Source organism: Triticum aestivum, chromosome 1B (genome assembly GCF_018294505.1).
Source record: "Triticum aestivum cultivar Chinese Spring chromosome 1B, IWGSC CS RefSeq v2.1, whole genome shotgun sequence".
NCBI classification, from domain to species: domain Eukaryota; kingdom Viridiplantae; phylum Streptophyta; class Magnoliopsida; order Poales; family Poaceae; genus Triticum; species Triticum aestivum.
Window position 1 is genome coordinate 697,654,836 of NC_057795.1, and position 23,588 is coordinate 697,678,423.

The 23,588-nt window shown below is 46.4% G+C and overlaps 2 protein-coding genes across 3 annotated transcripts; one reads left to right on the forward strand and one right to left on the reverse strand.

Moving 5' to 3' along the window:
* Positions 1 to 6,371: 6,371 nt before the first annotated feature.
* On the forward strand, positions 6,372 to 15,655 carry LOC123150147 (protein argonaute 4B). Of its 2 annotated transcripts, none has more exons than XM_044569963.1 (23): positions 6,372 to 6,604; positions 8,718 to 9,003; positions 9,102 to 9,307; positions 9,408 to 9,638; positions 9,733 to 9,869; positions 9,972 to 10,069; positions 10,155 to 10,252; positions 10,810 to 10,969; positions 11,049 to 11,165; positions 11,280 to 11,387; positions 11,482 to 11,544; positions 11,621 to 11,734; positions 11,810 to 11,975; positions 12,075 to 12,187; positions 12,292 to 12,429; positions 13,749 to 13,876; positions 13,988 to 14,053; positions 14,164 to 14,227; positions 14,332 to 14,443; positions 14,561 to 14,634; positions 14,734 to 14,828; positions 14,931 to 14,962; positions 15,070 to 15,655. In XM_044569963.1, the coding sequence occupies exons 2-23, from the start codon at positions 8,719 to 8,721 to the stop codon at positions 15,246 to 15,248; spliced, it is 2,784 nt and encodes a 927-aa protein (XP_044425898.1). In that variant the 5' UTR covers positions 6,372 to 6,604; position 8,718; the 3' UTR covers positions 15,249 to 15,655. The 2 variants fall into 2 exon arrangements, with proteins under 2 accessions (XP_044425898.1, XP_044425888.1); XM_044569953.1 differs by having other exon boundaries at positions 6,373 to 6,608.
* Positions 15,656 to 16,023: 368 nt separating this feature from the next.
* Positions 16,024 to 17,456, reverse strand: LOC123150158 (reticulon-like protein B12). The gene is made up of 3 exons (XM_044569974.1): positions 17,200 to 17,456; positions 16,694 to 17,086; positions 16,024 to 16,559 (listed from the first exon to the last, which is right to left on the reverse strand). The coding sequence occupies exons 1-3, from the start codon at positions 17,237 to 17,239 to the stop codon at positions 16,387 to 16,389; spliced, it is 606 nt and encodes a 201-aa protein (XP_044425909.1). The 5' UTR covers positions 17,240 to 17,456; the 3' UTR covers positions 16,024 to 16,386.
* Between the last annotated feature and the right edge of the window lie 6,132 nt (positions 17,457 to 23,588).

A 23,588-nucleotide genomic window follows, 5' to 3' on the forward strand; every position in this document is an offset into this window, starting at 1 on the left:
TGCAGCATCTGAGAATTTCGGCTTTGAAGCCCTAGCAAATAGCCTTGCAGGAGATGAATGATACTCATGTGAATAAGCAGAAAAGTTCTTAGTTCTATGAACATAGCGGTTTGAAGACACATGCTCATATTCATGAGTCTGAGTATGATTTCCCTGCAAAACATTGGCGTTAGGGTGACTCAAGTGAGTCCTGTGTTCGTATGAAGCCGTTGGACCATATGATGCCTTTGGTCTGGGGTTTGTCTTCTTCCCTGGTGGTGTCATGATGACATTCACTGGAAGATTCTCAAGGCAGCTTTTGGGAACCCAGATCTTCTTCATAGGAGGTCCATTCCTGTAGTTAGTACCAATATACCTGGCAAACACCTCACCATTCTGATTTTTGAACAGTTTATAGTTTGCATCAAAGGATTCATCAATGATAATAGGATTAGCACAGGTAAATCCAGATAAAGTGGATGGATCCACTGAAGGTTCCTTTGCAGCAACCCAAGTGGTTTTGGGATACTGCTCAGGCTTCTAGTAGGAACCATCAGCATTCATTTTCCTCTCGAACCCAACACCCTCTTTCCTAGTGTTTCGGTTCAGAATCTGCTTTTTGAGGACATCGCAGAGTGTCTGATGTCCCTTTAAACTTTTGTACATCCCTGTTTCAAGCAATGTCTTCAACCTAGCATTTTCATCAGCAATAGTAGTGGTATCCTCCGCAAAGGGGTTAGTAACCACATCAGTAGTTGAAGACAATGAAACAGCAGCAGCAGTGGAACATTCAGCAAGAGATGTAGCGTTATCACGCTCAATGCATTTTAGACATGGTGGTTCAAATCCATCCTGAGCGGGACTGATCTGTTGAGCATGAAGTGACTCATTCTCTTTTTGAAGATCTTCATGAGTCGCTTTCAATTTCTCAAGCTCTTGCTTCCTTTGAAGATAATCATAGGAGAGCTTTTCATATGTGGTTGAGAGCGTCTCATGAAGACTTTCAAGTTCTTGGTACTTAGCATGAAGATTTTTTATGTCTTCTACTAAGGACTGGGAACGTGTCATTTCCGCGTCCAACAGGTCATCGCTTTTGTCTAACAGTATTTGAGTATGTTCCATAGCCCTTTGTTGTTCAGTAGCAATTTTAGCAAGTGTTTTGTAGCTGGGTTTGGATTCACAATCAGAGTCATCTTCACTTGATGTTTGAAAGTAAGCATCGCGTGATTTTACCTTGGCACCACGTGCCATGAAGCAGTAGGTGGGAGCAGGATCGTCCATGTCATCAGCTTCAGCGTTGGTGTGGAAGTCATTGCCTTCAGTGTTGAAGATGGACTTGGCAACATAGGTTGTGGCTAGAGCCAGACTTGCAACGCCAGGGTCGGACTCCTCTCCAGATTCCACCTCCGCCTCCTCAGAAGCAGACTCCTCCTTTGAATCCATTTCCTTGCCAACAAAAGGCACGAGCCTTGCCTGATGAGCTCTTCTTGTGTGATGAAGACTTGGAAGAAGACTTTGAGGAATTCTTCTTCTTCTTGTCATCAGAATCATATTCCTTGCTCTTCTTCTTCTTCTTCTCATTGTCCCACTGTGGACACTCAGATATGTAGTGACCAGGTTTCTTGCACTTGTGGCAGGTTCTCTTCTTGTGGTCATGGGTGGAAGCTTCAACATTCTTGGAGCTAGATCGTGAAGACTTTCTGAAGCCCTTCTTCTTGGTGAACCTCTGAAACTTCTTCACAAGCATGGCAAGTTCCTTTCCAATGTCTTCAGGATCATCAGAACCGTAGTTAGATTCTTCTTCAGATGAGGAAACCACTTTTGCCTTCAAGGCACGAGTTCGGCCATAATTGGGACCATAGATATCTCTTTTCTCAGAAAGCTGGAACTCATGTGTGTTGAGCCTCTCAAGTATATCAGACGGATCGAGTGTCTTGAAGTCAGGACGTTCTTGTATCATGAGGGCAAGGGTGTCAAAGGAGCTGTCAAGTGATCTCAGCAGTGTCTTAACGATTTCATGCTTGGTGATCTCAGTGGCGCCAAGAGCTTGAAGCTCATTTGTGATGTCAGTCAGACGATCAAACGTGAGCTGGACATTTTCATTGTCGTTTCTCTTGAAGCAGTTGAAGAGGTTGCGAAGAACACTGATCCTTTGATCTCTCTGTGTTGAGACGCCTTCATTGACCTTGGATAGCCAGTCCCAGACTAGCTTCGACGTTTCCAGAGCACTCACACGGCCATACTGTCCTTTGGTCAGATGACCACAGATGATGTTCTTTGCAGTAGAGTCCAGTTGAATGAACTTCTTGACATCAGTGGGGGTGACACCTTCACCAGTTTTGGGAACGTCGTTCTTGATGACATACTAGAGATCGACATCAATGGCTTCAAGATGCATGCGCATCTTATTCTTCCAGTAGGGATATTCAGTTCCATCGAACACCGGACAAGCAGCGGAGACTTTGATTATCCCTGCAGTGGACATAGCCGAAACTCCAGGTGGTTAAACCGAATCACACAGAACAAGGGAGTACCTTGCTCTGATACCAATTGAAAGTGCTAGTATCAACTAGAGGGGGGGTGAATAGGCAATTTTTATGAAAGTCTTCAAAACTTAGAAGTTTCGAAGACAAACAACATAAATGACCTAGTTGATATGCAGCGGAAGATAAACTATCATAAGCAAGCCATAGTCAACTTTGCAATGATGTGAAAGTACAGGACTAATAGCAGCTAAGTAGTAAGGATCAGGATGGAAGATAGGGTGAAGCCAATCAACAGTAGTAGTCAAGCAATGAAGTCAAACAGATACACAGATAGGCAGTGACTTCACGAAGACAAACTTAAGTAAAGGATGGAAAGGGATAGAACCAGTCGCTTGTTGAAGACACATGATTTGTTGGACCAGTTCCAGTTGCTGTGACAACTGTACGTCTGGTTAGGGAGGCTGAGATTTAACTCAGAAGACCGTGTCTTCACCTTATTCCCCTTGAGCTAAGGACACCCAGTCCTCGTCCAATCACTCTGGTAAGTCTTCAAGGTAGACTTCCAAACCTTCACAGACTTCGTTCACCCGGCAATCCACAATGACTCTTGGATGCTCAGAACGCGACGCCTAACCGGCTGGAGGATACACAATCCTCAAGTGTAATAAGTCTTCAGGTCACACAGACAGAAAGATTCAGTGATGCCTAACACTCTTTGGCTCTGGGTGTTTGGGCTTTGTCCTCGCAAGGATTTCTCTCTCAAAGGCTTCGAGGTGGGTTGCTCTCAAAACGACAAAAACCGTGCACTAACTCTGAGTAGCCACCAATTTATGGTGTAGGGGGTGGGCTATTTATAGCCACAAGGCAACCCGACCTGATTTGTCCTTAATGACCCTAGGTCACTAAGGAACTGACACGTGTTCCAACGGTCAGATTTCAAACACACGCGACAACTTTACTTGGGCTACAAGCAAAGCTGACTCATCCAGCTCTGGATAAGATTTGCTCTCATTGTCTTCGCTCGAAGACATAGGATTTGGGTTGAGCATCACTTCAGTCACTCTGACTTAGTTCACTTGGACCCCACTTAGTAGTACGGTGGTTCCTATGACTCAACAAAGAAGAAAAGGAAACAACGAAACCACACAGTCTTCGCGCTCCATAGTTTTCACGCAATGTCTTCTCATGTCATAGTCTTCAATATGAATATCTTCTCATACCACCATTGTCTTCAATGTCTTCATACATTTTTAGGGGTCATCTCCGGTAGGTAAACCGAATCAATGAGGGACACTACCTGCGTTATCCTGCAATTCTCACAAACGCATTAGTCCCTCAACCAACTTTGTCGCCAATACTCCAAAACCAACTAGGGGTGGCACTAGATGCACTTACAGTTGTCCAAAACCGCGAGCTTCTGCATTCGATCTAACATCTCATTCAGAAAGAACTTTCTCGCCCTCCTCCTGGGTCTGATCTGGCATCGGGCTAGAGGAAGCTATTCCAAGATCCGATCTGGCATGGACCTCGGTTTCTCACACTTCACACCATGGTATGGACTGACATCCGGACCATCAGAGGTGGCACCGGGTCCTGATCTAAGGTCAAGTCCGATGAAGACTTCTCATGCTCGTCTGGAGCCCGATCTGACATTAGTGAGACACCCAACATGTGATTACCGTGGGTGTTTGTGGTATGCTTCATCTTGCCGAATCTGGTGACCTGGCCTGGAGTGAAGGATTCAATCTGGGTGAGATGATCAGTCGAGTCGGCGATGAGAGCGACACTGTCGAATACGAAGATCTGCCCCGACATGAATATTGCCCTGGCGCCGATCTGCTATTTGATCTTGTTTGTCATCGTACCATGACGATCGCTTAGCGGGACCTGCATGGGCCACCAATGACGGAGCTAAAATATGTCAGATCCTAGGGTAGGGGATCCCAAGCTAACCGTCTAAGCATGAGGACAACAAGGGCAGAGGTTTACCCAGGTTCGGGCTCTCCAGGAGATAATTCCCTACATCCTACTTCTGTTTATTGCGTTTGATTGAGTACAAGTACAGATGTTTTACCCTGAGATTTTTGTGTCTTCTGTGAGTCCTACCCCTCGATTTATATAGATACCGGGGGTGGGGTCTAGGGTTACAACATCCTAGTCGGCTATGTGTGAGGAGACTAAGTCTTCAACGAGTCAAGCATCTTGGAGTACGTGTCATGTGTCTCCTGACATGGCCCACTCCTGAACTGATAAAGGGGGATCCTCGGCCCGACCCATAAAGCCGGGAGATGTCATGGTGAGAGACCCCCCTGTCCGGGACACCATCATCATGGGCCTCATAAGAGAAGACTCTAGGGCCTTGTCGTCCAAGACAAGGAAGCCGGAGTCGTGGAGGACTCCTCCCCACATACGTAGCCGACTAGGTTGTGTAATTGTAGGGGGTGGTATGTTATATAAGCCGGGGTCGAGCTAGTTGATAGACATGATACAATCCCTTGGGGTTTATACCATACTTTGTACACCCCAATCACAATATACACGAAACACGAGTAGGGTTTTACCTCCGTCGGAGGGCCTGAACCTGGGCAAACTCGCATCCTTGTTTCTCCTGCTACCTAGTCACCACGTCGGGATGCCCTACCGAGGGATTTGCTGAAATCATCTCTGACGGTGGTACATAGCATCAGTCATAACGACCAAAACTAAAACATGGAAAAACAACCAAGTCATTGTTTACGAAGAGGATCAGACAAAGTAGAACCACATACACTATTATCGCCTCGTTCATGCTTCTTGGTGACAAATATGATCGCAAGAATCGAGTTGGGACCCATCCCTTTTCTCCACTATGGAGTAAAGGAGTGGCAGACGAAGATAAATCCAAATATAGGGCCTCGCAAATCCCCTCCTCAACGGAAGGCCGGAGAATGGCCTCATATTCAGCTTCGTGAGCTTTATTGTGTCGAGCATGGGCACGACGAAGCTCAACCACATTTTGGGAGAAGGAAGCGGATTTGATTTATTGGAGAGGAAAAACCAACTAGTATACATATCACACAAGATGTGCGTCCTCCTCACTCTTGGCCGACCGCCAGAGGGGGGAGGGGTCGAAGCAGGAGGTTGTATTTGTATGTATGTATGTATGTATTATGTGTATTAGTGACATACCTTTTTTTTTCTTAGGTTGTGTTTGTTGAAGAGAATTCTCTATTAGAAGACAATAGTAGAGTAGGAAATAGGGGTGAGGAGTGTAGTTATAATGCAACATGAAAGAAAGAAAGAAAGAAAGAATGAATAGTAAGTAAGAAAGCAAGAGAAGAAGAAATAGAAGGAAGAGGTTTATGGAAGAAGATTTATTTGATGTGGCTCCTAAATGCAGTAGTAAATAGTATGGTGAAAAAGAAAAGGCTTGAAAATCCAAATGGTCCTCTAGAATTTTTTTTATGAATGCAGAGTATACTAGTACTCCTTCCACGGAGAGAGAGCGCAGTAGGGACATGCATGGTGGCGGTGGTGGTGGTGGTGGTGGTGTGGAGCAGGAGGGAGGGGAGGTGTGGTGCTGGCCGGCCACGCGGCCGTCGTACCGTGTGCCACTGCAAGTGCATGGAGGGGAGGTTGGAAGATTGATTTGGTAGAGGACACAGGACAGGACAGTTGGGTGGTTGAGTGAAGGGGCGAGCGGGTCATCCGGCGCGGTAGAGCAGGCCAGCCGCGCACCAACGGACTGATGACGGTAGCGACGCGGCCGAGGACTCATCCTGGCCGTCCGTCCGTCCACATGGCTTTGCTTTGCTTTGATTTACATATTTAGATAGTTAAATCGTCGACCTAGAACTACGCGAATGACTTGTTCAGCGAGACGGAGATAGTACTAGGTACCCACGCCGGCGTGAGAGTAGAGGAGAGTACCCATACCCAACACCCAACACCGCACCGCACCCAAGAAAAGAGCAGAGCAGGGCTCCTCCTCCATTACTACTACTACTCCTCTTCTCATTAAGAACGAAGAGCAGAGTGAGGGAGGGGGAGTGAAGACCACACCCACACCCACACCCACCCCCACCCCCACCGGAGAAGACAAGATCAGAGAAGACCACACCTCCGCCGCCGCCGCGACGGAACTCGCATTCGCATCGCCGGTTGGTAATCACTCCCTCCACCCTTCCTTCCAGTTCATTCCTTGTTAATCTCTCTTTCCCTCATCCTTCCTTCCTTCCTTCCTAGGGTTGGATTCCTTGTTTCCTTTTCCTTCCTTCCTTCCTTGTACTAGTAAATTAATCTTAATCAAATCAATCCCCATTTCATTCATTCATCCGCCCGCTGCAATGCAATGCAATGTATCCTATCCTATCCTATCCTATCCTAGGGTTTAGGGTTGGGTTTTCCTTCCTCTCGCGCCACGCCAGGCCAGGCCAGATTCGTCCCCTCGGCACGGCTAGGGTGGGTGGGTTAGTTTTTAGGGTTCTTCCCGTTTCTTCTTTCTTTCTTTCTTTCTTGAGCTGCTTCCATTTACCAATCTATCTATTCTTTTTTTTTTTAAATTAATGTAGATGTAGATAGATTTGGATTTACTGCTTCTCTCCCTTTTGGTTCCAGAGCCTAGGTAACAAAAGAACAAGATAAAAGCCTTTTTCCAATACAGCACAAAAGTACCCTAATACTAGTTCCAGAGCCTAGATAAGAAAAGAACAAGATAAGAGCCTAGATAATAAAAGCCTTTCTTTCTTTCTTTCTTCACCTGTTTCTCACTCTCTTGTTTTTACTAACACTAGCACTAGTGCTGTGCATTTCCTTCTTCAACACACACAGATTTGTTTTGTTGTTTGTACTGCCCACCCCACACCATTATGCATTCTGCGCCCTAATAACTTTTCAGGTTTTCTTTCTTCAGCTTTGGGGTTTTTTCTTTCTCAAGGGATAGGGAGAGATTTGTTCTTATTTTTTTTTGTCTGTCTAGTTTTGTTCTTACAAATAAAATAAAACAAAACAAAATGCATTCTGCTTCTTTTTAATTCTTGGCTTCAATCAATCTAATCTAAAGGCCATTTCATCAACCTTCCTCTTCTTTTCTACATCGATCTTTCTGCTCTCTCTTTCTCTCTCTAGTATGTACTGTACGCATCTTCCCTTTTCCTAGCATGCATTTAAAAATAAAAATGTCTAGTCGTGATGTGATGTGACAAGTGATGCACCTGTCTCTCTGACGATGCATTTTTTGGGCTTCACATGTCATAGCATTCTGAAACAAAACCTCTGTTTCGCTCATTTATTATACTGCTTGTAAAATATGCGCACCAATTTTCTTTTCTTTTTTTGAGCTTCTTTTTTATGGATGAGCTTCTTTGGTTTTGGGGTTTTTCATTTTTGGCTAGGCTTCTTCTTCTTGCAAACAAAATGCACGCTCTAAATGCTCCTTTTAAATTCCCTGGGATAGGTTAAATGATTCAATGTAAAGCTCCTTTCATCAATCTTTCTTGTCTACTTTTCTCTGTTCCCTAGCCATCAATCTTTGTGCTCTCTGTACAGTACATATCTGACCTCTTTCCCTAGCAAAAAAGAAGCAAGCAAAATGCTCTGCATGCTCTAGACTGTGATGTGACTAATTGGGCATCACGCCTCTATCTGGCGGGGCGATGCATTTTTTGGGGTTGACAAATCATAGGATTCAGGAATATCTTCTTTTCTGACCACAGTGTCTGTCAGCATCATTATTAATTCCTGTTTACAAAGTTACTGCCTGTAATTTTGCGCAGAAAGTATAGTTTTGATTTATAGTTTCATACAATATCTCCTGCTGAAGGATAGAAAATGTACCTCTGTTTCGATCTAGCTAGAGAGTAAATCTTGTTCATCATACACAGCATTCCTTTTGTGATCACAGTATCATTATTGCTTTTGTGAAGGACAAAATGTATAACTCTGTTTGGGGCCAGCTAGAGACTAGAGAGTAAATCTTCTTCGTCATACACAGCATTACTTTTGCAATCACAATATCAGCACCATCATTGATTCCTATTTACAAAGTTACTGCGCCTAGTTATGTACACCTTCCTTTCATTAATATACAAGATCTCCTAGTGAATGATAACATGTATATAACTTACAGTTTACAGCAGCTGGAGAGTAAATGTTCTTCATAGCCGAACCATTTCTTTTGTGACGTTTGTTTGGTCATCCTGGAATCAAATTCTGTTTCCTGTCTTGGTACTACCACTACTTACTAATCATTGCTGTCCTTTTGATCTTGCTCAGGATGGACCCGCATGATGGAGAGCCGGCTGATGATGAGTTGCCACCACCACCCCCTCTGCCTCCCAACGTGGTGCCCATCGTAGCAGAAGATGCTGCTGCTGCTGCTGCCAGTGAGAGTGAACCGCCACCGCCACCGCCACCTCCAAGCAAACCAGCAAAGCCTAGGAGGCACATAATGGCCAGGCCTCCCAATGGGTTGGGAAAGAAGGGCCAGCCCATCCAGCTGCTTGCCAACCACTACAAAGTCTCTGTCAAGCCTTCAGAGGAGTTCTTCAACCACTACTATGTAAGAAGCACACTTGCTTTCTTTCCTAGCTAGTTTCACAACCAACTAGTAGGATTCATGCTGACTTGGTAGCTGTGTTATCCTTTGGTGATGCGTAGGTTAATCTCAAGTATGAGGATGATACGCCAGTCGACAGCAAGGGCATCGGCAGAAAGGTCCTTGATAAGCTGCAGCACACCTACCGTTCTGAGCTCGCGGACAAGGACTTTGCATATGATGGTGAAAAGAGCCTCTTCACCATCGGGGCTCTTCCACAGATCAACAATGAGTTCATCGTGGTATTGGAAGACATCGGTAGTGGCAAGTGAGTTCTGCTCCTTCTTGACCTGCCTGCATACTGTCTGTTCCTATGTTGCTCAGTGTTTGGTATATAAGGTATATAACTCTGTTTCACTTGGTTGTAGGACTGCTGCCGGGAGTCCTGGAGGTAATAACAACAACGGTAGTCCTGGAGGTGGTGACCAGAAGAGGGTGAGGAGACCCTACCAGGCCAAGACCTTCAAGGTGGAGCTCAACTTTGCGGCAACAATTCCAATGGCTGCAATTGGGCACGCCATCAGAGGCCAGGAATCGGAGCACTCCCTCGAGGCACTTCGAGTGCTTGACATCATTCTCAGGCAGCACTCCGCAAAACAGTATGTATCCACTCCTATGCCTCCATACGTGTTCCTTCCGTGCTTAAGCGGCCTCATGAATGCAGTTTATGTCTTCTGACTATCCGCACCACAGGGGCTGCCTTCTAGTTCGCCAGTCGTTCTTCCACAACAACCCTAGCAGTTTCGTCGACTTGGGCGGTGGTGTGATGGGGTGCCGGGGATTTCACTCAAGCTTCCGTGGTACACAGAGTGGACTCTCCCTAAACATTGGTATGCATCTCACCACAGTATTCTTGTATAAACTCCACCGTTCATGTTGCGAGGGCTACAGACGATCTAACATTTGCGTGGCAAAATTCTTTTAACTTGCAGATGTTTCAACTACCATGATAGTTAAACCTGGTCCTGTCATTGACTTTCTTCTCGCTAACCAGAAAGTTGACCACCCTGACAAAATCGACTGGCAGAAGGTAAGTTGCATCTCTTGTGTTCTTGATGATATTTTGTGAACAGTCAGGCGTGCAACCATATCTAATTTGCCTGCTTGACTAACAGGCCAAGCGTGCTCTCAAGAACTTGAGGATAAAAACCACTCCTGCAAATTCAGAGTTCAAGATTGTTGGGTTGAGCGAGAGAAATTGCAACGAACAGATGTGAGAGTTCCCCCTTACTGCTTTATTCATTTTATACAACTCTGTTTAGAGCAGAGCTAGCTAGAGAGTCAATCTTCTCCATCAGATATACAATATCTGTTGTGACCACAGTATCAGCAGCATTATCAATTCCTGTTTACAGAGTTAGTGCCTGTAATTATGTGCAGAAAATGTAGTTTTGATTTATACAAGATCTCCTGGTGAAGGATCGAAAATATACCTCTGTTTGGACTTTGGAGCTAGCTAGAGAGTAAACCTTCATCATCATATACAGCATTAATTCCTATTTACAAAGTTACTGCCAAGTATGGACACAATATTTTTTTGATATACAAAAGATCTTGTAGTGAAGGATAAAATGTATACAACTCTTTTTAGAGCTAGCTAGAGAGTATATCTTCATCATACGGGGCATTACTTTTTGTGATCACAAAAATCATCACTGCAGTAATTTATAGTATCCCTCAGAAAGGTGTCTGTTGTTGTTTCTAGCTTGTTCTATGTTGTGCATTTTGCTGCTACTTATTCATTGCTTTGTGATTTGCATGTTTAACTAGGTTCCCGTTGAGGCGGAGGAATGGGGACACCACTGAAACTGTTGAGATCACTGTCTATGATTACTTTGTGAAGAACAGAGGAATAGAGCTGCGCTATTCTGGCAATCTTCCCTGTATCAATGCTGGGAGGCCAAAGCGTCCGACGTATTTCCCCGTGGAGGTTTGTTTCACAGACTTGCTGTTTTACACCCTTCTGAAATTTCTTCTCAAGTCCTGATGTGAACTTTTTGTGCGACCAGCTTTGCACGCTTGTTCCTCTGCAAAGATACACGAAGGCTCTGTCAACTATGCAGAGGACTTCGCTTGTCGAGAAGTCAAGACAGAAGCCTCACGAAAGAATGTCAACACTTAATGATGTGAGTGATCATCTAGATTTTAGCTTGCATGATGCAACCACATATATATAACTTGCTGTTTTTAGTGATTTGGCAATCAACTGACAGTTCATTCTAATCTATTTTATATGCAAGGCACTTAAGCGTAGCAACTATGATGCTGACCCCATGCTGAAGGCATGTGGCATTCAAATTGCGCAAAATTTCACCCAGATTGAAGGGAGGGTCCTGCCTGCTCCCAAGGTTAGCCAGTGATAATTTTCCAAGCTTAGTATATTCCAAATGAAAGCTCGATGTTTTTCAGAATATGTATCTAATCAAGCGTTCTATCATGTAGCTGAAAGCTGGCAACGGTGAAGAGTTCTTCGCACGCAACGGGCGCTGGAATATTGCGAGGAAGGTCGACATTTCTCTCTCTTTCTAATATGTCTTTCTATCAATGTCCCTTCTGTTTGTTGATTCTTTTTTTGTTTCAGAAGCTGATTAGGACCAGCTCTGTCAAGAGGTGGTCCGTCGTCAACTTCTCTGCACGCTGTGATCTTCGTGGTCTTGTCCATGACCTTAAAAGGGTCGCGACTGGAATGGGACTCGTATGTTCCCACTTCTCTACAACATATTCTCTTAGTTTTTCTTCTGTTCTGCTGCTGAACTTCATTTGTTTGCAGGAATATGAGGACCCTCACACTGTAATTGAAGAGAGCCCGTCACTGAGACGAGCTCCGGTGGCACGAAGAGTGGAGGAGATGTTTGCCCAGATAAAGGCCAAGCTACCTGGAGCACCCTTGTTTCTTTTGTGCCTCCTCCCTGAGAGGAAGAACTGCGAAGTTTACGGTTGGTTCATCTTCTTTTTGGTTGTGTTACCCATCCCCATAAACATGATCAACTGTTGGGGAACCATACATAATATATATTTGCTTGAATCTGCTGCAGGTCCTTGGAAGAAGAAGTGTCTTGCTGATTTCGGCATAGTCACCCAATGTCTAGCTCCGCAAAGAGTCAATGACCAGTACTTGAGTAATCTGCTACTCAAGATAAATGCTAAGGTTTGTTGACGTGACCAACCCTGGTTTCTTTCTTATAACTGTATTTATTTATGGGCTACTGTGTCTGTATGCTAAGGCTTGTCGCTTTCGTCTTTCCACCCCAGCTCGGTGGACTCAACACACTGCTTCAAATTGAAGCAGCCCGTGCAATACCCATTGTGGGGAAGGTGCCTACTATCATCCTGGGCATGGATGTCTCGCATGGTCAACCTGGCCAATCTGACAGGCCTTCCATTGCTGCGGTAAGCGGGATACGTATTTTTTACTCTCTGATGAATAGTAGCTCAGGTTTCATCCGTAGATGATGATGTCTTAGATCTTCAACATGAAGATAGGATCCCGAGTTGTCGTTGGTATCTGCTCACAATTCTGCAAGGTTTCTTTATGCTATCTTGTGTGGATTTGTCCTGACAAAACTAGGCCCCTCAAACCATGAATGCATGATGTAACTGTTCCTTATGGCCATGTGATGGGAAAAAAATCGCTGATAATCTCATGTAACCCAATTTAACCTGCTGACTAACTTTTTTTTTCCAACAGTCAAAGAAATCAGTTCACAGTATTTTTTGGCCAAAAGTTATGTAACTGTTCTTTCTGGGAACTTCCATTTTTTGGCCAAATTTTGACCCAAAATGGTCCTGATTGTGTATTTATCATCTAGTTATTTATCGGTTTGGCAAAATATTTTCAAACTTTCCCAGATTGAATATCATAGTATTGTTCATGATTGAGATTTTTTTTCAAAAGTTTCTGGAAACTTACATTTCTTGGCCAAATTTGGACCCAAAATGTTCCTGAATGTGCATTTTTCTTCTAATATTTTATCTGTTTGACAAACAGTTATCAAATTTCCACAGATTGAATATCATACTGGTGTTCATTCTTTAGAGTTTTTTCAATTTTTTCTGGGCACTTCAATTTTTCGGTCAAAAGTGACGTGGCAGGGTGACTGGGATGCTGACCAGGCTTTTGACTGGTCAAAACCACTCAAAACAGAGATGAAACCAGTTTGACCGGAGACTGTTGATTTTTGTCTGGTTTTGGAAGTTTGAGGTTGTAAAGTAGATGGTTCTGTAGTTCAGGGTTGTTTCTTAAACTTTGCTCGCAATTCAGGGTTGCATTATGTTCTTCTCTCCTGTCTTTTATTAACTGTCAACAAACCAGTTCACAGTTTCCTTCAAGTAGTGTTTATTGTTGTATATACCACATAGATGAAGTATAACCCTAGAAATTGGGATATGGAAAATGAGCCATGAGTAATCCCACGGTTCAGATACATTCTTATAAACAGACTGTCATTGATCAACTTTACATATTTTTAGATAATAAATGTCATCAATCAGTTTTGAATACAAACAAGTGCATATATTGGCCAGTAGGTTGAGCCCACATTAGTCCTTGAGCATCTTAGAATTGCATATCGTGTTCTAGAACACTGACTGGAAGCTGCAGAACGCTAAGCCACAAATTTATGCTACTGTTGGTGCTTGATATTACTTATCTTCAAAGTGTTTCTGTTCTAACTGCTTGTAACTAACTATGGCTTTTGGATTTTGTTTAGGTGGTGAGTTCTCGTGAGTGGCCTCTCATCTCTAAATACAGAGCAACAGTGCACACTCAGTCACCCAAACAGGAGATGATGGCTTCCCTGTTTAAACCACGGGGAACTGAAGATGATGGCCTCATTCGGTACGTGTCAATCTCGAGTCCAGTTCATTGTCCAAACTGTGTGTGGGTGTTTGTAGTATGTATGTTGTGCTTTGTTGGACGCTCCCCTAATGGAATGGAATGGATTTCCAGGGAATCTCTTATTGACTTCTACACTAGCTCTGGGAAGCGAAAGCCAGACCAAGTTATTATTTTCAGGTACCAAGTTGTGAAACTACTAGGAGTATTTGCTAATATATAGCAGTAATTTTTTGTAGTTCCTCAAATGTTGCTCTGCTGAAAATGGATATAACTCATGCTACTTTCAGGGATGGAGTTAGCGAAAGCCAGTTTACTCAGGTGATAAACATTGAGCTTGAGCAGATCATTGAGGTAGTGTATTTATTCGATCCCAACTTGTGCTTCTTACAGTAATTATCCCGTGCTGGAGCTGGACAGCGTCACTCATTTGGTCTACTTTTAACCAACCAATGCAGGCATGCAAGTGCCTTGACGACAAGTGGGAGCCCAAGTTCACGGTCATTGTTGCTCAGAAAAACCATCATACCAGGTTTTTCCAGACAAACTCGCCAGAAAATGTTCCTCCTGGTAAGCAGACGTCTTTCAGAAGTCCACTGCTTTTTATACGTGGGTTTGCATGCCAGTTTTCTTCTGTGAAACGAAACGATAGATTGTAACAGCAAGTGTCCATGTCATATTGTGTAGGCACTGTGGTGGATAAACAAGTGTGCCATCCCAAGAACTTTGACTTCTACATGTGCGCGCATGCTGGGATGATTGTGAGTAGTAAACTCTGCTTTCTGCTCTGTTTTTGGTTCCCTAGCACAATGTAGCAGTAGGTAGGGTGTGCTTGAGTTGCTCTGTTTTTTGTGTGGCAGGGCACGTCGAGGCCAACGCATTACCATGTTCTGCATGATGAGATCGGCTTCAGTGGGGATGAGCTCCAGGAGTTTGTGCACTCGCTCTCCTATGTGTATGTGGACAGCCTATATATCATATGATGTTGCTACCAGTCTAGGCTTCGGTCATTCTTGTTGTGTCTGAACCTGTTGGTGTGGCGTTTTCTTTGTTTCAGGTACCAGAGGAGCACGACGGCGATATCAGTAGGTATGTTTCAAGACTCCATTCATGCTCGCTGCTGTTTGTGTTTGTGTTTGCAAATGCCGCATGTGTGCGCTTGGTTGCTTATGTTGGTGTGTGTTTTGTTTTGGCAGCTGCTCCGATAGCGTACGCGCATCTGGCGGCGGCGCAGGTGGGCACCTTCATGAAGTTTGAGGACATGTCGGACACGTCGTCGAGCCAGGGAGGGGGCCACACGTCTGCGGGCAGCGCCCCGGTGCCGGAGCTGCCTCGGCTGCACGAGAAAGTGAGGAGCTCCATGTTCTTCTGCTGATCTGATGCTGCTCTTGAACTTGATCGATGCCGCTTTCTGTCAGTGGAGGTTGAACCGTGCGTCTGTATAAATAAAACCTACTAGTACCTATCTATCTATGTACTATCTAGATGGCACCTGGAACTTTAGCTGTTATCCAGGGTGCCCGTAAGTCGGTCCGTTGTGTCGGGTGCCGCTGGGAACGTTCCCATGGATGTTACCGTTTGTGGTGTTGGCGTTGTTGAACCAACCAACCTGAACCTAGCTTAACCTTGCTTGGATTGGATGATGTGCTAGCTAGCTAGAGCTAGAGCTAGAGCTAGAGCTAGAGCTAGACCATGCATGGCTGATGGTATGTATTGTGGGATCATATGTATCTATCTCCATCCTGACTTGGTGATAATTTGCTTGCAGTTGTGAATTTGGTATCCTGATGAGTAGGGTATGGTATGGTGTTGATGTTTGGTTTTTTGTTTGCAAACTGTGGATGTAAAGAAAGTTGTTGCAGATCGAAGAATCTTGAGTTGGATGAATCATCAGTAAGCAACTAGGTTGGTACATATAGAGAGAGATACAGGTGGGTTTGGTTTGGTGCAGATGAAGGTGTTTTCTTCAGTTTGTAGCCTGATATGATTGGTGTTTGTTGTACCAAATTAATCTCCAGCTTCATCACAGCTTAAGAAAATGCAGTGCAAACTGCAAGTCGACAGCAATTCATGCATCTCAATCTCATCCAGAGCAGAGCATGCAAGCAGAGTGACCAAAAAAACAACGTAAACAAACGAAACAATTATGGTAGCCATCAAATTAGATACATTCAGACGCCAACAGCCAACCAAATCAATCAACCAAATTATTTATGACAATCTCCAGCCATAAATAGTTCATCACATCACAGACACAACCATTTCCTGCATCTATCTATGTAGAAAAACTGAGAGCGAGCGAGCAACCTCACAAACTAACAGCCCTAAGCAGCAGCAACCCAATCAATCAATCTATCTAAGCAGGCACACTCTGGAAAAACAATCGTGGATCAAAAAACATCCATCATCCATCATCACTCATGAATCGAAAAACAATCTGAGAGGTGTGCAGGCAGAAAGAAGCTCATCGATGTCGCATCATCCATCATCGCTCATGAAGGAATGAATCAAGGTCATGGTTCCTTGAGCAGCTCGACGAGGTAGTCCCTGGCGCTGAGGTAGCAGGTGAGGGAGAAGCTCTGGTACAAGACCTCGTATCTGTAGAGGTTGAGCGACGCCAGCCTCATGTACCTCTCCATGCTCAACCTCTGGTACACCGCCGGGATCGTCAGCCCGCCCACCACAACTGCTGCCACAAAGGCAATCCAATTACAGTCCGCCACAACCATGGCGTCGGATTCTCAAGAAAGAAAGATACTACTCAGTTCAGTTGAGATGAGACAAGAAAGAAAGCAGAGCAAAGAGAATGGAGGTGCCTGCCTGCGTAGCAGAGGGTGGGGAGGTCGCGCGCGACGCGGCCGAGCAGGGCGGCGGCGGCGAGGCAGGCGAAGACGCGCCCGGAGCCGGGCTGGCCCTGCGCGACGCGGCGGAAGGCGGAGGCGAGGCCGGCGAGGCCGGAGCGGACCAGCGCGGCGAGCTCCTCCGCCGCCGGCTGCAGGTCCGGGATGGGCGGGGCGGGGCGGCCGAGGAGGCGCGCGGCCCTGGACCACGCGTACAGCACCGCCAGCAGCAGGAGCAGCACGTCGGCGGCCAGCGACACGGCCGTGTAACCCGAGGCGCCGTGGAAGAAGAGGATCCAGGAGGCGACGGCGGCCGCCAGCAGCAGCGCGCTAAGGTCGGCCCGGCCTCGGCGCCACAGCACCACGTCCGCCACTGCGAATGATCGATCGATCGATTGGTTGATTCATTGATTCATACTCATTCAGGTCTGCGGTTGCTTGCTTGCTTGCTGATACAGAGAAGAGAAGGAGGAGGAGGTTACTGACCGAATTCTCCGGCGTGGTGATGGCAGCGGCGATGATCCATGGATGATCCGAGGCAGAGAGCGGGTGGATTGGAATTTGTTTGATCAATGATCAAGACGTGCAATTCACTTTCCCAAATGCTATGCTGCAAATTGCAATTTTTCGCTTCGCTGGAAAGAAAGAAAGAAAGAAACCAGAAATGCTACACCAGACGGACGGACAGCGATGATGGAAGGAAGGGAATGAGTTGGTCCGTGCGTCTGCGTGGGGCCATCCACCTGGACCCAGTGTCCAACTACCACCACTACCATCAATCCTGCCTCTCAATAATCTAGTGGTAGCATTTCTATAATTAAGTATAAGGCACTTGTATGTTCAAAAAAATGTTGTGGGCACTTGTATAATTATGCACCTACTTATCTGAATCTAGTTTCAATTTGTGTGTCTCAAATGAGTATTTCTACAAATTTTATTTTCAACTTGTGGCACACTTTACTCAATTCAAATAATTGTTACACCGCTGGCAAACACATATAGGAAAATGCGGAGGGTCATCATCCCAAGAAATTACAAGATTTTGTTTTTTGAGGATAAGGAGAGCTTCATGTATATCAACACACCTAGGTTACAATCAGCAGCAATTACATGTTTCAAAACATGTGGCACATCAACTAACAAAAGGAAAAATCCCCATTCACTCTAGCATAGGCAGCAAGCTCATGCGCGTCCACATTGCTCTCCCTATGGACTTTGGAAACAAAACAAGCTCCAAACTCCTTGATCATATCCTTAGAATTCTCATAGCAAGCCCACCAGCTGGCCCTGCTAACATTACTACCACTCACAACGGCCACCACATCGATGCAATCGGTCTCCAACTGCACCTGGATCAAATCCAGTTTATGAGCCGGGTTGAGGCCAAAAGATAGGGCCTGGACTTTAGATTCCTCTGCATTTCAGCATCCATGAAAAATACAACCCGTTCAGAAGACAATATCACTAAAACTATCATTGCCAGCCGCTCCCAGCACGGCCAATCCTGTGGCTGCATTGAAAGAGGCGTCAACATTAATTTTTCTATGATTCTCAGGCGGCTTAATCCAACCAGCCACATCAACATGGGGAGGCGGGCTAGTATACTTCATATTAACTCCATGCAACTTCTGCTTCCCTTTAACATCATTTGCAACTTGTTGGGGATATAACTACTAGGTATGACCCGCCCAGGAGGGGCCGAGTCATGCTACGGGCGGCTCAAGATGAAGAAGCCCAAGATGTGAAGATGGCAGTTCATGAACCAAGCTTATTGAAGGCCCAAGACCCAGAGGCGACTTAGGGCCCAAAGGGATGAGCCGACATGTGTTTAACTTGTTATGTAAAGCAAGTATTGTTAGAAACCGAGCTGGACACGTTGTGTGAGCCGGCCGGGACTCTGTAAGCCGCCTGGCCTCAACCTATGTATATAAAGCTGAGACCCGGCGGCTGGTTAACATAAGAAACAACAGATCGAGAACTAGGTCAAGCATATTCGCTCCCTGATAATCAAAACCCAAGCAATACAACCTAAAGCAGGAGTAGGCTTTTACCTCGTTGAGAGGGGCCGAACCTGGGTAAAACTCTTTGTGTCCTTTGTCCCTTTTTAACCCCTTCAAGCTAACCTAGCAGCGATGGCTCCACACCTAAGTCCTCTTGCTAGGACATCTGCCATGTTAAGTCCACGACAGTTGGCGCCCACCGTGGGGCCAGAGCACGGTGGTTTCGAGTTCTTGAAGGGCAACTTCGCAGGGATTAAGGGATACACTGTAGGCCGGATGACTAAGAGTCGCCGCAGCAAGCTCTACATCGATGACGCGGGCTGGGCCCCCGAGGCCAGCTCAATCGAGTATGGGTACCGGGTCCCCTTCGACGGAATTCATGTCTTCATCGGCAAGATCGACGAGTAGGAAGCTGAGCCGTACACCTGCACCGACATTGTCGAAACGGCTCAGCGCGCGCGACCCGCCAAGATTCAAGCCGCCCCGAAGTGTGTCTTTGTTGGCTTTACTCAAGGAGTGGATCTGGAAGGAGGATCTGTGTCCAGTGGAGAGACGGCCGTCTACTCAGGCGATGAGTCTTCAACCGGCGAGACCAATTCCTATATGTATCAAATGCAGTATGATAGGCTTGGGGGTTGTTCCGATGGCGACAGTATTCCGGACCCCTATGAGCCGCCAAACCGGGTTGCGATATTCATGGCCGGTACGCAGCCGGTGCAGAATTCTTCGACTGCGGCAGCAATGATCTCCGGTTCAACGACTGCTACAGCAGCCGGGGCAGGAGGCCCTGTGCGCCCGCCGGCTCAAGTTTTATCTGAACTGTTGGAGGCTTATCAACGTTGCTGACGGTGGAGGTAACCCCGGTGAACCAAGCGCAACATAGTATGGACGTTGCAAAGTTACGTGCTGAGATAGCTCAAGCTAAGGAGGATCTTAACGCTGAGAACACCCGGATGGCGATGGAACGAGCCGCCTTGGAGAGGGAAGCAGAGTGGATTCAAGTCGATTTTTTTTGTTTGAGCTTGGACCAGAATGCATCAAATGATGTCTTTAACAAAAGGCATCAGAGTCGTTTACCTCCAGTGTACGATGCAAGAAACCTTTTCAATACACCTGGGGCAGGAACTAGTAACCTGCCCGTTGCGGACCGGGCCATTGAGGCACCGGCAGCTGGAGCACCGGTTCAGCCACGTGCTGCATACCACCCGCATTTGAACTTGACCCCTCCTCAGCATGTTCCGACGCCCCCGGGCCATTATTCTAAATCTCTGGACAATATGATCGCCACGACCACCCGATTGGCGGCTCTCCCTATTCAAGATGAGTCACCAGCTGCGATGGAGATACGGCGGGCCGGAGAGCTTGTTCAGACGGCAGTGGCTCAACAGGCGGCTTATTCATAGAGTCGTGAACGGATTCATTCAACCCCACGTCCAAGCCAGAGTTATAGTAGGCACATTGATTCGCCAACGGTGTCGATCAGTGAGCGGCACCACAACCAGCCTCGTAGGCCTGACCCGCCGCACGCTGGTAATGATGCTTAGGCTTTGGTGGACTAGGGCAGAGCGTGGCGTGAGGCTGAGCTGGCGGCTTAGAAACAATCTCCGGCTTACCCATCGGTGTCTCTGGAAGAAGGTGTGACCTCCCAAACCCTTGGAGTGCCATGTTTAGTGCCGGCTCTACGTAACGAGCGCTTGCCTAAGGATATCAAGGGCCCTCGCGAAGTGCCTAATTACACGGCGGATCAACCCCCGGAAGCTTGGATTGAGAGTTATGAGATGGCTATGGAGATGCCGGATGTTAGCGATGCTACATGTGCTAAGTACTTCACCATGATGTTGGATGGGCCGGCACGCACTTGGCTGAAAGGATTGTCCCCTAACTCCGTCAGATCATGGGCCGAGCCGAAAGTGCGTTTTATTCAAAATTTTAAAGACACATGAAAGCAACCTATGTTGATTCTAGACTTAGACTCTTGTGTCCATGGAGAAGGCGAGTCAACAACCAATTGAGTACGCCAGATCTCGGCCGTTATCCATTCATCAGACAGTATCAACGCCGTTTCAGCCGTCCTGATGCTAGAAAAGAATTGTCGTTTTCTTCCTCTTAAACAGAAGCTGGGGCGGCTTAAGCGCAACTATAATGATATGGGGGAGCTCATGGAGGCTCTCGTCAAATATGCCGATACTGATAGTACTAAAGACCCTGAGTCTGATGAGGAGAAAGTCAGCAAGAGGAAGAAGAGTGGCAATGCAAAGGGACAACATAATACAACGAGTTAAGGTGGCAACTGTAAGCGCAAGGCTGACAGCAGTGTGGACTTTGTGGCTAACACCAATGCGCAACACAATAATCAGCGTCGTAAGGGGAAAGCATCAACGCCCCGGTTTGGAGGGTCGAAGTTCAACCTTGAGGCCATGATGAATCAACCTTGCCCAAAGCACGGTACGCAAGAGAAGCCCACCAGTCATCTGTGGAAGGATTGCTTCATCATGAGGGAGTATAAAAACTCTATTTTTTTCCAGAATACTCATGGCCCGCATGTATTGGAAATATGCCCTAGAGGCAATAATAAAAGGATTATTATTATACTTCCTTGTTCATGATAATTGTCTTTATTCATGCTATAATTGTATTATCCGAAAATCGTAATACACGTGTGAATACATAGACCATAATATGTCCCTAGTAAGCCTCTAGTTGACTAGCTCGTTGATCAACAGATAGTCATGGTTTCCTGACTATGGACATTAGATGTCGTTGATAACGGGATCACATCATTAGGAGAATGATGTGATGGACAAGACCCAATCCTAAGCATAGCACAAGATCGTGTAGTTCGTTTTGCTAGAGCTTTTCCAATGTCAAGTATCTTTTCCTTAGACCATGAGATCGTGTAACTCCCGGATACCGTAGGAGTGCTTTGGGTGTACCAAACGTCACAACGTAACTGGGTGACTATAAAGGTGCACTACAGGTATCTCCGAAAGTGTCTGTTGGGTTGACACGGATCGAGACTGGGATTTGTCACTCCGTATGACGGAGAGGTATCTCTGGGCCCACTCGGTAATGCATCATCATAATGAGCTCAAAGTGACCAAGTGTTTGGTCATGGGATCATGCATTACGGTACGAGTAAAGTGACTTGCCGGTAACGAGACTGAACGAGGTATTGGGATACCGACGATCGAGTCTCGGGCAAGTAACGTACCGTTTGACAAAGGGAATTGTATACGGGGTTGATTGAATCCTCGACATCGTGGTTCATCCGATGAGATCATCGAGGAGCATGTGGGAGCCAACATCAACATGGGTATCCAGATCCCGCTGTTGGTTATTGACCGGAGAGCCGTCTCGGTCATGTCTGCGTGTCTCCCGAACCCGTAGGGTCTACACACTTAAGGTTTGGTGACGCTAGGGTTATTAGGAAGACTTGTATGTGATTACCGAATGTTGTTTGGAGTCCCGGATGAGATCCCGGGTGTAACGAGGAGTTCCGGAATGGTCTGGAGGTGAAGATTTATATATGGGAAGTTGTCATACGGTCACCGGAAAGTTTCGGGGCATATCGGTATTGTACCGGGGCCACCGGAGGGGTTCCGGGGTCAACCGGGAGGGGCCACCTCTCTCGGAGGGCCTCATGGGCCGTAAGGGGCAGGGAACCAGCCCCTGGAGGGCTGGGCGTGCCCCCCCCTTGGGCCCATGCACCTAGGGTTGGGGGGGGGGGAACCCTAAAGGGGGCGCCCCCCTTTGCTTGGGGGGCAAGCCCCCTCCCTGGCCGCCGCCCCCCCTCTAGATCTCATCTAGAGGGGGCCGGCCCCCTTCCCCCTTCCCCTATAAATAGAGGGGCGAGGGGAGGGCTGCACACCTGATCCAAGGCGCAGCCCCTCCCCTCCCCAACACCTCTCCTCCTCCGTTAAGTGCTTGGCGAAGCCCTGTCGGAGTACTGCCTCTCCACCAACACCACACCGTCGTGCTGCTGCTGGAGTCTTCTTCCTCAACCTCTCCTTCCCCCTTGCTGGATCAAGAAGGAGGAGACGTCATCCGCTCCGTACGTGTGTTGAACGCGGAGGTGTTGTCCGTTCAGCACTTGGTCATCGGTGATTTGGATCACGGCGAGTACGACTCCATCATCCCCTTTCTCTTGAAAGCTTCCGCTCACGATCTACAAAGGTATGTAGATGCACTCCTATCACTCGTTGCTTAGATGAACTCATAGATGGATCTTGGTGAAACCGTAGGAAATTTTTTATTTTCTGCAACGTTCCCTAACAGTGGCATCATGAGCTAGGTCTATGCGTAGTTCTCTATTGCACGAGTAGAACACAAATTTGTTGTGGGCGTAGATCTTGTCAACTTGCTTGCCGCTACTAGTCTTTTCTTGCTTCAGCGGTATTGTGGGATGAAGCGGCCCGAACCGACCTTACACGTACGCTTACGTGAGACAGGTTCCACCGACTGACATGCACTAGTTGCATAAGGTGGCTAGCGGGTGTCTGTCTCTCCTACTTTAGTTGGAGCGGATTCGATGAAAAGGGTCCTTATGAAGGGTAAATAGAAGTTGACAAAATCACGTTGTGGTTATTCGTAGGTAAGAAAACGTTCTTGCTAGAACCCAATTGCAGCCACGTAAAAGATGCAACAACAATTAGAGGATGTTTAACTTGTTTTTGCAGCAATTGTCATGTGATGTGATATGGCGAGAAGTTGTGATGAATGATGAATGATATATTGTGATGTATGAGATCATGTTCTTGTAATAGGAATCACGACTTGCATGTCGATGAGTATGACAACCGGCAGGAGCCATAGGAGTTGTCTTTATTTTTTGCATGACCTGCGTGTCATTGAAGAACGCCATGTAAATTACTTTAC